Source organism: Oncorhynchus tshawytscha, linkage group LG18, assembly GCF_018296145.1.
Source record: "Oncorhynchus tshawytscha isolate Ot180627B linkage group LG18, Otsh_v2.0, whole genome shotgun sequence".
NCBI classification, from domain to species: domain Eukaryota; kingdom Metazoa; phylum Chordata; class Actinopteri; order Salmoniformes; family Salmonidae; genus Oncorhynchus; species Oncorhynchus tshawytscha.
The window spans coordinates 26,518,471-26,532,037 of NC_056446.1; the positions used below are offsets into that span (position 1 = coordinate 26,518,471).

The 13,567-nt window shown below is 42.7% G+C and overlaps 1 protein-coding gene across 13 annotated transcripts in view; it reads left to right on the forward strand.

Annotated features, from left to right (window-relative positions):
* The window catches only part of otofa (otoferlin a), a 128,033-nt gene that overhangs the window by 35,218 nt on the left and 79,248 nt on the right, over positions 1-13,567 (forward strand). For all 13 annotated transcript variants that reach the window (XM_042300877.1, XM_042300882.1, XM_024378348.2 and 10 more), the window contains 2 exons: positions 8,468-8,567; positions 9,572-9,774. In XM_042300877.1, the coding sequence (XP_042156811.1) occupies positions 8,468-8,567; positions 9,572-9,774 (303 nt within the window). The remainder of the gene's footprint in view (positions 1-8,467; positions 8,568-9,571; positions 9,775-13,567) is intronic.

Here is a 13,567-nt window from a genome sequence, read left to right on the forward strand (position 1 = left end):
TCATTTTGTGGGCAGTGTGCACATAGTCTGTCTTCTCTTGAGAGCCAGGTCTGCCTACGGCGGCCTTTCTCAATAGCAAGGCTGTGCTCACTGAGTCTGTACATAGTCAAAGCTTTCCTTAAGTTTGTGTCAGTCACAGTGGTCAGGTATTCTGCCATTGTGTACTCTCTGTTCAGGGCCAAATAGCATTCTAGTTTGCTCTGTTATTTTGTTAATTCCTTCCAATGTGTTAAGTAATTATCTTTTGTTTTCTCATGATTTGGTTGGGTCTAATTGTGTTGCTGTCCTGGGGCTCTGTGAGGTCTGTTTGTGTTTATGAACAGAGCCCCAGGACCAGCTTGCTTAGGGGACTCTTCTCCAGGTTCATCTCTCTGAAGGTGATGGCATTGTTATGGAAGGTTTGGGAATCATTTCCTTTTAGGTGGTAGTAGAATTTAACCGCTCTTTTCTAGATTTGGATAATCGGCCGATATTGGCCTAATTCTGCTCTGCATGCATTATTTATATGATTAATATTACTCAGTTCCTTTTGCTTTGATGCCTAATGATTGACTATTGCTCTGTTCAAGTAGAGTGTGATTTTGCTGTGGTCTGATAGGGGTGTCAGTGGGCTGGCTGTGAACGCTCTGAGAGACTCTGGGTTGAGGTCAGTGATAAAGTAGTCTACAGAACTACTGCCAAGAGATGAGCTATATGTGTACCTACTACCTACCATAGGAGTCCCCTCAAAGCCTACCATTGACTATGTATATAACCAGTGTTTGACAGAGCTGCAGGAGTTGTGACCTGTTTTTGTTGGTTAAGTTGTCATAGTTGTGCCTAGGGGGGCATATGGGGAGGTGTTTGTCCCCCTGTGTGCTGAGGGTGTCAGCTTTTTGTCCGTTTCTGGCATTTATGTCACCACAGACTAGTACATGTCCCTGGGCCTGGATTGATTTCCCCCTTCAGGATGGAAAAGCTGTCTTCATTAAAGTATGGGGATTCTAGTGGGGGATATACAGTTGAAGTCGGAGGTTTACATACACCTTAGCCAAAGACATTTAAACTCAGTTTTTCACAACTCCTGACATTTAATCCTAGTAAAGATGCCCTGTCTTAGGCCAGTTAGGATCACCACTTTATTTTGAGAATGTGAAATGTCAGAATAATGGTAGAGAAAATGATTTATTTCAGCTTTTGTTCCTTTCATCACATTCCCAGTGGGTCAGCAGTTTACATACACTCAATTAGTATTTGGTAGCATTGGCTTTATATTGTTTAACTTGGATTAAACATCTCAGTTAGCCTTCCAAAAGTTTCCCAAAATACAGTGGGGCAAAAAAGTACTTAGTCAGCCACCAATTGTGCAAGTTCTCCCACTCCCAGTAATTTCCATCATATGTAAACTTCCATTATGTCAGACAAATTGAGAAAAAAAATCCAGAAAATCACATTGTAGGATTTTTAATGAATTTATTTGCAAATTATGGTGGAAAATAAGTATTTGGTCACCTACAAACAAGCAAGATTTCTGTCTCTCACAGACCTGTAACTTCTTCTTTAAGAGGCTCCTCTGTCCTCCACTCATTACCTGTATTAATGGCACCCGTTTGAACTTGTTATCAGTATAAAAGACACCTGTCCACAACCTCAAACAGTCACACTCCAAACTCCACTATGGCCAAGACCAAAGAGCTGTCAAAGGACACCAGAAACAAAATTGTAGACCTGCACCAGGCTGGGAAGACTGAATCTGCAATAGGTAAGCAGCTTGGTTTTTAAGAAATCAACTGTGGGAGCAATTATTAGGAAATGGAAGACATACAAGACCACTGATAATCTCCCTCGATCTGGGGCTCCACGCAAGATCTCACCCCGTGTGGTCAAAATGATCACGAGCGGTGAGCAAAAATCCCAGAACCACATGGGGGACCTAGTGAATGAAAACTCAAAAACTCAACTCGTTGTGTTTGGAGGACAAAGAATGCTGAGTTGCCTCCAAAGAACACCATCCCTACTGTGAAGCATGGGGGTGGAAACATCATGCTTTGGGGCTGTTTTTCTGCAAAGGGACCAGGACGACTGATCCGTGTAAAGGAAAGAATGAATGGGGCCATGTATCGTGAGATTTTGAGTGAAAACCTCCTTCCATCAGCAAGGGCATTGAAGATGAAACGTGGCTGGGTCTTTCAGCATGACAATCATCCCAAACACACTGCCCGGGCAACAAAGGAGTGGCTTCGTAAGAAGCATTTCAAGGTCCTGGAGTGGCCTAGCCCGTCTCCAGATCTCAACCCCATAGAACATCTTTGGAGGGAGTTGAAAGTCCATGTTGCCCAGCAACAGCCCCAAAACATCATTGCTCTAGAGGAGATCTGCATGGAGGAATGGGCCAAAATACCAGCAACAGTGTGTGAAAACCTTGTGAAGACTTACAGAAAACGTCTGACCTCTGTCATTGCCAACAAAGGGTATATAACAAAGTATTGAGATAAACTTTTGTTATTGACCAAATACTTATTTTCCACCATAATTTGCAAATAAATTCATTAAAAATTCTACAATGTGATTTTCTGGATTTTTTCCCCTAATTTTGTCTGTCATAGTTTAAGTGTATCTATGATGAACATTACAGGCCTCTCTCATCTTTTTAAGTGGGAGAACTTGCACAATTGGTGGCTGACTAAATACTTTTTTTGCCCCACTGTGAGTTGGGTGAATTTTAGCCCATTCCTCCTGACAGAGCTGGTGTAACTGAATCAGGTTTGTAGGCCTCCTTGTTCGCACATGCTTTTTCAGTTCTGCCCAGAATTTTCTATAGGATTGAGGTCAGGGCTTTGTGATGGCAATTCCAATACCTTGACTTTGTTGTCCTTAAGCCATAACTTTGCAAGTACGCTTGGGGTCATTGTTCATTTGGAAGACCCATTTGTGACCAAGCTTTAACTTCCTGACTGATGTCTTGAGATGTTGCTTCAATATATCCACAGAATTTTCCGTCCTCATGATTCCATTTATTTTGTGAAGTGCACCAGTCCCTCCTGCAGCAAAGCACCCCCACAACATGATGCTGCCACACCCGAGCTTCACAGTTGAGATGGTGTTCTTCGGCTTGCAAGCCTCCCCCTTTTTCCTCCAAACATAACAATGGTCATTATGGCCAAACAGTTCTATTTTTGTTTCATCAGACCAGAGGACATTTCTCCGAAAAGTACGATCTTTGTCCCCATGTGCAGTTACAAACCATAGTCTGGCTTTTTTTATGCCGATTTTGGAGCATTGGCTTCTTCCTTGCTGAGTGGCCTTTCAGGCTATGTCAATATAGGACTCGTTTTACTGTGGATATAGATACTTTTGTACCTGTTTCCTCCATCTTCACATGGTCCTTTGCTGTTGTTCTGGGATTGATTTGCACCTTTCGTACCAAAGTAAGTTCATCTCTAGGAGACAGAATGCGTCTCCTTCCTGAGCAGTATGACATCTACATGGTCCCATGGTGTTTACACTTGCGTACTATTGTTTGTACAGATGAACTTGGTACTTCAGGCATTTGGAAATTGCTCCCAAGGATGAACCAGACTTGTGGATGTCTACATTTCTTTTCCTGAGGTCTTGGCTGATTTATTTAGATGTTCCCATGATGTCAAGCAAAGAGGCACTGAGTTTGAAGGTAGGCCTTGAAATACACCCACAGGTACACCTTCAATTGACTCAAATAATGTCAATTAGCTTATCAGAAGCTTCTAAAGCCATGACAGCATTTTCTGGAATTCTACAAGCTGTTTAAAGGCATTGTCAACTTAGTGTATGTAAACTTCTGACCCACTAGAATTGTGATACAGTGAATTATAATTGAAATAATCTGTCTTTAAACAATTGTTGGAAAAATGACTATATGTCCTAACCGACTTGCCAGATCTATAGTTGGTTAACAAGAAATTTGTGGAGTGGTTGAAAAAATAGTTTTAATGACTCCAACAGAAGTATATGTAAACTTCTGACTTCAACTGTAAGTTTGAGAGCGATGTCCTTTAGGGTCTGGGTGAAGGTGAGCACTGCTGCCTTGTATCGGTGGACCTGGTCATAAAGGCTGTTCAAGTCCAGGTTGGAGTGGCGGGTCAGGTAAACATTTGGTTTTAAGGCACAGTCACGGGAAATACTTGCGCTTATGGTAGCAGGGTGGAAGTCTTTTCGTGGTAGCAGGGTGGATAGTTAGGGAAAGTAGAACAAGCTTTTTCTATCACTCCCTTGAGTTATTTGGCCACCCTTTCCTGCTGGGCTCTGAGGTCGTTTGTGCCTGTGTGTATTATTATGTGGCTAGGTGTCACATCCTGACCTTAGTTCCTTTTTTATGTCTCTATTTTGGTTTGGTCAGGGCGTGAGTTGGGGTGCGAATTCTATGTTTTTCATTCTATGTTTTGTTCTGTGTGTTGTATTTCTATGTGTTTGGCCTGGTATGTTTCCCAATCAGAGGCAGTTGTCCATCGTTGTCTCTGATTGAGAACCATACTTCGGTAGCCTGTACCCACCTGTGTTTGTGGGTAGTTGCTTTCTGTTTTGCGTTTTTCACCTTACACGACTGTTTCGTGTCGTTCACGCTCTTTGTTGTTTTTGTCATTCAGTGTTCAGTTTATTTAGTTAAATTTACTATGAACACTTACCACGCTGTGTGTTGGCCCGATGATTCCTATTCCTCATCATCAGACGAAGAGGAGAGCTGTTACACTAGGTGAACCTAGTTGGTCCTCAGACAGACGGTCTAGGGCGTGCTAGGTGTTTGGACACCATCTTTTAGACACACTGTGTTTGGGAAAACATGTATTTTTTTTGTATATATTTCCCATTTGAGTCCATAAGGAGTACAATCTGTGTCTTGTGTATGTCCTCAGTGGGTGTGCAAGGGTTGTCAGGAGGGCTATCTGGGTGGCTGACACAGGGGGTGCTCAGAGGGGGTGAAATCCCCTGGGCTTGGGGTTCTTCATTTGTTTGTCCCGCTAGGATTTCGAGGCTATGGTCAGGCTCTGGGGTGGACTGTTTCGCTGTGGTGTCGAGACTTGTTGGGAGCTGAGGTGGGCTGTTCTGCTGGCTTCTATGTGGGGGTGGTCACCTCTCTAGTGGGTTGTTCTCTGTCACACGTCATCCCCCTCACCCTCTCCTCCAGCAGTCTGATCCTCTCCTCTAGTGCTCTGTTCTTCTCCTGCTCATGCTTTTTATCTTGTTAAAGTTGTCTCACCACAGTCCTAAGTGCAGATACAGTATGTCTCTCTCCACCTCCAGCTCTCCGGGTCTGGTTAAGGGGGTGTTGTTGTGCTGGACTGTTGTCTGGGTCTGTGCTGACTGGAGTGTAATCACCTGCTGTTCCAGCTCCACATGCTTTACCTCCAGCTGGGTAAATATATCCTTCATTTCAATGAGGGAGTAGTACTCTGTGCTGGGGGGTTGACTTTCCGCTGGGGGTGGCTCGTCTGTGGAGTTATATAATGAAGAGGTCTGGTCTGACCTGCTCGGGGTTGGGATATCTTTCTCAAGGGAGAACTTCTCCTGTTGAGTTAAGTCTTTGATTAGGTTAAAGTCTGTTTGCTCAGTTTGTAAAGGTCCTAAAGGCGTGTGTGTGTTTGTGTATGTGCCAGGCTGTAATGCCATTGACTGGTTGCCCTTCCAGATCCGTCAGTGTGGCTTCTAGTGTGTGTAGTTGGGCTCCCAGTGGATGTGTGTGTGTGTGTATTAATGTCACGTTCTGACCTTTATTTCCTTTGTTTTTGTCATTATTTAGTATGGTCAGGGCGTGAGTTGGGTGGGCAGTCTATGTTTGTTTTTCTATGTTTTGGGGCATTTCTATGTTTCGGCCTAGTATGGTTCTCAATCAGAGGCAGGTGTCATTAGTTGTCTCTGATTGAGAATCATACTTAGGTAGCCTGGGTTTCACTGTGTGTTTGTGGGTGTTTGTTCCTGTCTCTGTCTTTGCACCAGATAGGACTGTTTAGGGTTTCACACGTTCCATGTTTATTGTTTTGTAGTGTTCATGTGTACATTTACATATTAAAAGAACCATGGACACTTACCACGCCGCATATTGGTCCTCCGATCCTTCTCGCCTCTCCTCTTCAGATGAAGGGGAGGAAATCCTTGACAATTAAGGTTGTTTGGGTGTATGATCATTAGGCATGTGGCAGGAGCAACCTAATGGGTTCCAATATACTGTGTTTGTGATGTGTGACTTGGTGGGGGGACTATATAAATTATTCACATCCTCTGTAATTCTCTGACTGAATACCACGTTTCACTCCCACTTGAAATGAACAGCGAATTCCATTTTCTCGTAAATTATTTGTGTACTATCTATGAAGGCCTTACAAACATTTGGTTGATGTAGAAAGCAGCTGCCTCTTGTGCCAAAGGTTGCATGTTCAAATCCAGTGATATATTATTTTTTTGGAGATTTTTAGTTTAAGCCCATCCCAAACCTTAACCCTTACCTTAACCCTTCAGAGTTAATGCCTAACCTTGAGATTTCTGAGTTAATGCCTAAACTTAACTTCGAAATTTGACGTTTGGAACAACTTCGAAATTTGAGAAACATAGATGAATGTCTAATTCTTACGTGAGACTTTGTTGTAAATGCACTATGAAGGCTTAATTAAGCCTTTATAGCTGTTGCTCATACAGAGTGAAACCCATAGTTTTGGACTCGAACGCAGAATCTCTAGTGGCACAGCTATCATTGTGATCCAGTGCCTTAGACCACTGCACCACTTGGGAGGCCCTGAAACCCATATCTCTCTAAGCAGTCTGGTACGTGCTGAGACTCAGGGCTGTTACAGAATTGGAACTATCTCCCAACTTAAGTATTTTGGAAGCTTTTGTTTCAATCCAAAGCAATTAAATAAAAGTAAAAAATTCATATACAGTGCCTTGCAAAATAATTCCCTTGGCATTTTTCCTATTTTGTTGCATTACAACCTGTAATTTAAATGGATTTTTATTTGGATTTCATGTAACGGACATACACAAAAAGTGAGAGAAAAAAACCCTGTTTCGGTCTTCCAGAGATTTGAGACTGGGACGGAGGTTCACCTTCCAGCAGGACAATGGCCCTAAGCATACTGTTAAAGCAACACTCGAGTGGTTTAAGGGGAAACGTTTAAATGTCTTGGAATGGCCTAGTCACAGCCCAGACCTCAAACAAATTGAGAATCTGTGGTATGACTTAAAATTGCTGTACATCAGTGGAACCCTCCAACTTGAAGGAGCTGGAGTAGTTTTGCCTTGAAGAATGGAATCCCAGTGGCTAGATGTGCCAAGCTTATAGAGACAAACCCCAAGAGACTTGCATCTGTAATTGCTGCAAAAGGTGGTTCTACAAAGTATTGACTTTGGGGGGTGAATAGTTATGCATGCTCAAGTTTTTAGTTTTTTGGTTTTCTTTCTTGTTTGTTTCACAATAAAAAATAAAAAAATTATCTTAAAAGTGATATGCTTGTTGTGTAAATCAAATGATACAACCCCCCCTATTTTAATCCCATGTTGTAAGGCAATAAAATAGGAAAAATGCCAAGGGGGGTGAATACTTTCGCAAGCCACTGTATATTTCTGGGAACTTTGCTTATAGACAGGAAGTTAAACCCTAAAGTTAGTGGGAATAAATCACTGAAGTTTTCTTAGACACTTTGTTAAAACAGCGAAAGCAGCTAATGAGAAAACAATATGGATATAACTGTTTGGTGTTGGTATGTTGGGGGAGGGTTGAATGCAACTCAACTTCACAAATTCCTCACCGGCCAAAGGTTGGTGTGGTGTGTATATATATCTCTCTCAGTAGCTCTGTAGCTGAGATTTAATAGTAGCCGATTACTCATAGTCTGCCAGTCTTTACTGGTTAGTTGCTGTAGCGGGTTGCGACAATGACACACTATCCCTGCCTGTCAGAGCCAATCTCCATCACTCTGCCCACACACACACATGCACGTGCGCGTATACACAAACACACACACACAAACACACACAAACACAGCCACTTGCCTACACACCATGCAGGCAGAGGGAGAAGAGACAGGAGCCAGAGACGAAAGACTGAAATAGACAGAAAGACTTATGGTGGATGGTAGAGACATACTGTATGGGATTATGAGATAGTCAACAAGAAGGTGGAGAGAGAGAGAGAACATAGAGGGGAGGAAGAGGAAGATGGTGCAAGCTGTGTGAGGACAACACTATCACACTGATTCAATGTAACCCACCAAAACCCACTGTTAAAGAGGTTCAAGAGATTAAGGCTCATTCTATGTGCAGTGCACTGTCAATTTCTGTCTGTCTTTCTGAGATTCTCTGTGACCCATCAAACAGACTATACCAATGTTTCTAGCTAAGACACAGCCCTGCATCATGACCTGCTGGGGGAGGATCTATAGCGTTGATCAACTAATGGGTTCTAACCCACTAACCCACTATGGTTTGATTGTTTATGGTTTTTGTGATTTTGTTGTTCCAGAGTCATTGGAACCTTCCGGATGGTTCTACAGAAGGTGGCGGAGGAGGGGCAGCTGGAGGTGACAGACACACTCATCGATGACAACAACACCGCCATACGGGTAAGTCCCTGCACTGGTCCCAGATCAGTCTACAGGTCTTCATCCATAAGAGTGGGAATCCTCCATACTGGTCTATGGACAGCACACATGTATTTACAGTATATACCGTATTTTATGGAGCTCAGATGAGTACTGATCCAATAGCCATATATTCAGAGAACAGTGTTTAAGGGAATGAAAAAGAGAGTAAGCTAGAGGGAGCAAGGGATGGAGAGATCAAGGGAGATATAGAAAGGGGGATAGAGAAACGACTATAAAGAGTGTGAGAGCTCATCTGTATAAATTACCCCAGGGCTTAGGAGAATGGTGTTAGTGGAGCTGTGAATGCTGACTCTGTTATTCAGATGATATCACACATAGTAACCAGAATGACCTGGGGGGTACTCACACTCATTATACCTGATGGCTGTCGAAAGGTTGGTTTTGAAATTATTGCATCTGAGCTCCTAGAGTGTGCGGCTCTCCACACACACACACACACACACACACACACACACACACACACACACACACACACACACACACACACACACACACACACACACACACACACACACACACACACACACACACACACACACACACCTCTCAGCCCCTCTGCACCCCTCTCTGTCCCTGATGAGGGAGAGAGGAGGAAAACATCCGGCAGACTCTCACCTGAGTTCTAACTAAGCAGAAGTGTTTTTATAGCCTCCCACTGAAAGATCCAGGGTTACCATGGTAACACCTTTAACTTTACTGGCTCTGCAGTGATTTACTGGCTCCCGGGAGGTCGCAGGGCAGAGAGAGCGAGATAGGGAGAGAGAGGTGGAAAGGGGGACATTGTTTGTTTATTTCCCTCCTCAGTCTTTGTCAGTGAAATAAATGGCTTGGTTTGTAGTAAAGGCAGTTGCTGTCAAAAAAAAATCCAATGCCACAGTTCCTTGTCGTGTATTCACTTGATGAGAAATCTGTGTGTTTCTAGTTTGTTTTGACTAATTCATTGGTCGGCTATTCCATTCCAGACTAGTGTTACCGTAGACATCAAGTACACGACCATGGATGGGACAGTGGGGGTGTGGAGCGATGGGGAATTCCTGGACGTTCCGGGCGACCCAGAGGGAACGTTCCAGTTTGAGACAGACAGCCTGCTTTCCGGACACAGCCATGGATCAGGATCAGGAGTGTCTCCTGGACGATCCATCCACGGAATTCCCACTTTCAGGAAGTGAGTCGACAACTCCATTAATATAGCTGAAACATTTTCTTATTTTTATTTCACCTTTATTTAACCAGGTAGGTTAGTTGATAACAAGTTCTCATTTACAACTGCATCCTGGCCAAGATAAAGCAAAGCAGTGCGACAAAAACAACAGCACAGAGTTACACATAAACAAACGTACAGTCAATAACACAATAGAAAAATCTATGTACAGTGTGTGTAAATGTAGTAAGATTAGGGAGGAAAGGCAATAAATAGGCCATAGTGGCAAAATAATTACAATTTAGCATTAACACTGGAGTGATAGATGTGCAGATGGTGATGTGCAAGTAGAGGTACTGGGTTGCAAAAGAGCAAAAAATAAATAACAATATGGTGATGAGGTAGTTGGGTGTGCTCTTTACAGATGGGCTGTGTACAGGGACAGTAAGCTGATCTAACAGCTGATGCTTAAAGTTCATTCCAGTCAATTCATTCCAGTCATTGGCAGCAGAGAACTGGAAGGAAAGGCAAGCGAAGAGGTGTTGGCTTTGGGGATGACCAGTGAAATATACCTGCTGGAGTGTGTGCTACGGTGGGTGTAGCTATGGTGACCAGTGAGCTGAGGTAAGGCGGTGCTTTACGTAGCAAAGATTTATAGATGACCTGGAGCCAGTGGGTTTGGCGACGAATATGAAGCGAAGGCCAGCCAACGAGAGCATACAGGTCGCAGTGGTGAGTAGTATATGGGACTTTGGTGACAAAACAGATTGCACTGTGATAGACTACATCCAATTTGCTGAGTAGAGTGTTGGAGGCTATTTTGTAAATGACATCGCCGAAGTCAAGGATCGGTAGGATAGTCAGTTTTACGAGTGTATGTTTGGCAGTGTCACGACTTCCGCCGAAGTTGGCTCTCCTGCCTATTCGGGCGGTGCTCGGCGGTCGTCGTCACCGTCCTACTAGCTACTACCGATCCCTTTTTCGTTTGTCTGTTGGTTTTGTCTTATTAGTTTCACCTGTGTGTATTTTAGTTTAATTAACGTCCTTATATGTAGTAGGTTGTCCCGCCCTTGTTTTGTGCGGTATTGTTTTTGTATTCGTGTCATTTGGTGTAGCACTTGTGTTTTATTCTCCGGTCTATTTTGATCCTGTGTTGGATTATTCACCCTGTGTGTTGGGTTGAACGTGTTTTTTGTGCGCCGGAGAATAAACTGTTCGAATCACTGAAACCTGATCTCTGCGCCTGATTCCACCCACCTTGATAAAACGTGACAGGCAGCATGATTGAAGGAGGCTTTGTTACGAAATAGGAAGCCGATTCCAGATTTAATTTTGGATTGGAGATGCTTAAAACCTGTTACGGCTAGGGGTTCCGCTAGCGGTATGTTTCGACAACATCTGGTGAAATTGCAGAGCGCGAAAAAATAAAAATAAAAATTGAAATATTTAGCTTTGATATAATCACAAGTGCAATACACCAAATTAAAGCAGATTTCAAAAAGGCTTTACGGCGAAACCAAACCATGCGATTATCTGAGGACAGCACCCCATCAAACAAACACATGACAATCACATTTCAACCCACCAGGCGCGACACAAAACTCAGAAATAACGATATAATTCATGCCTTACCTTTGAAGATCTTCTTCTGTTGGCACTCCAAAATGTCCCATAAACATCACAAATGGTCCTTTTGTTCGATAAATTCCGTCGTTATATCTCCAAAATAAATGGCGCGTTTGATTCAGAAAAACACTGGTTCCAACTCGCCCAACATGACTACAGATGTTCGAATAAGTTACCTGTAAACTTTGTCCAAACATCCTAGCTTCTGGGCCTGAGTAGCAGGCAGTTTAATTTGGCCATGCTTTTCATCCGGACGTGAAAATACCACCCCCTAGCCCAAAGAGGATTTATTCATGTGAGTCTGGAAGGAGAGTTTACAGACTAACCAGACACCCAGATATTTGTAGTTGTCCACATATTCTAAGTCAGAACCATCCAGAGTAGTGATGCTAGGCGGGCGGGCGGTTGTGGGCAGCAATCGGTTGAAGAGCATGCATTTAGTTTTACTAGCATTTAAGAGCAGTTGGAGGCCACAGAAGGAGTGTTGTATGGGATTGAAGCTCGTTTGGAGGTTTGTTCACACAGTGTCCAAGGAAGGGCCCGATGTATACAGAATGGTGTCATCTGCGTAGAGGTGGATCAGAGTATCACCAGCAGCAAGAGCGACATCATTGATATATACAGAGAAAAGAGTCCTAGAATTGAACAACAGGCCCTCCGATTTGACACACTGAACTCTATCTGAGAAGTACATAATTAGCATCATTATAAATGTGAATGCATCAATGTCATACCTAGAACCATCTCTTCATCATCAGTAGCCCTTTACACTCATACTCATATACGGGTTGAAAATGGCAGATTTGGACACTGATAAGTGCCTAAATTGTAACGCAGTGGCTGTACAGTAGCATGCTATAAATGATGTCAGAGCTCAGGCTCTGCGCTTCACGGCTCTGTATGGGTTTTGACTGACAGCTGTTCTGAACATGATAACCGCACGCGACAAGAAGTTGCCCCATCCCTCCGACTAATTTTGAAAGATTAGATGTTGAGGAATATAATGAATACTGCTTTGATGTCATACAAGCTAGACAAATACCCGTCCAAATGAGTCCAAATGTGCACTTCACATTTCCATATCATAAAACTCATAATATACCGTGTCAACGTTTATGATCACTATGTTTTTTACAAGATGACATGGTGTTTTACCCTGGTTGTCCTGTACAGAATGAGCCTATGTTTATCTATTGGGGCAAAGGATTTTGCCATTTAACACACACCTCAATGCACACATAACTGTGAAAGATTGTAGTTTATAACTTAGCTAGTCATGTCGGCAAGAGAACAAGCTTTCAAATGATGCCAATATGACCCAGATTGCGATTTATAAAGTGCCGTTTTTTAATTGCGTAAACAACAACATTAATTGTGTAAAGGGGGAATGCAGGGTTGTGTTCCAAACAAAACAACTACAAGTGTTCTTGCTCTAGTTCCTCAATGGCACAGCTAGGAGAGCTCAAAAACACCTTATAGTTGAAGGCTCTTCTTCGAGTCATAAAAGTGCATTGAAATGAATTAGGAACTGTGCACACTTTGGAGAGGTGTGTGGCTACTTGCAAACACCACATAGTCCTCTCACTCAGACCCTTGTCATTGTTGCAGCTACCTCATATTTTCCAAGAATATTCTTATCATGTTACTGAATGTATCCAGACTATTTTCAGATTTCGTTATCAACAATTGCGGTGAAAAGTACAGTAAATGTAAAATCACATAAAATCAACGGTGTTATCTTTTAAGTGCTACCATGGTAATGCATATACTATCCGTATTTCCTCTGTAAGAAACATTTCTATTTAGCCCCATTCATATTGGCCAATTCCCAACAAGGTTTAAAACAACAACAACAACGTCAAAGTGAAGATATCATTATTGTCAGTAAAGTCATTAAATTTACCATTATGCTCAAAATACACCAACACCATAGTTAGAACAATCCTCATCATCGTTATCATTCTCATTAATAACAACAAAAGTGAAGACATGATAATCATCAACAATATCATCATCATCATCATCTTCACACCATGCATTTAAACATACCTAGACACTCCTTTAGCTGGTACGATACTCGTGTCATCTAAAGGAGGGAGGGGATGTGTTACAGCAGTATGTTTCAGCCTCCAGACAGGAGGGAGGGAATGTGTTACTGCAGTATGTTTCAGCCTTGAGGCAGTAGGGAGGG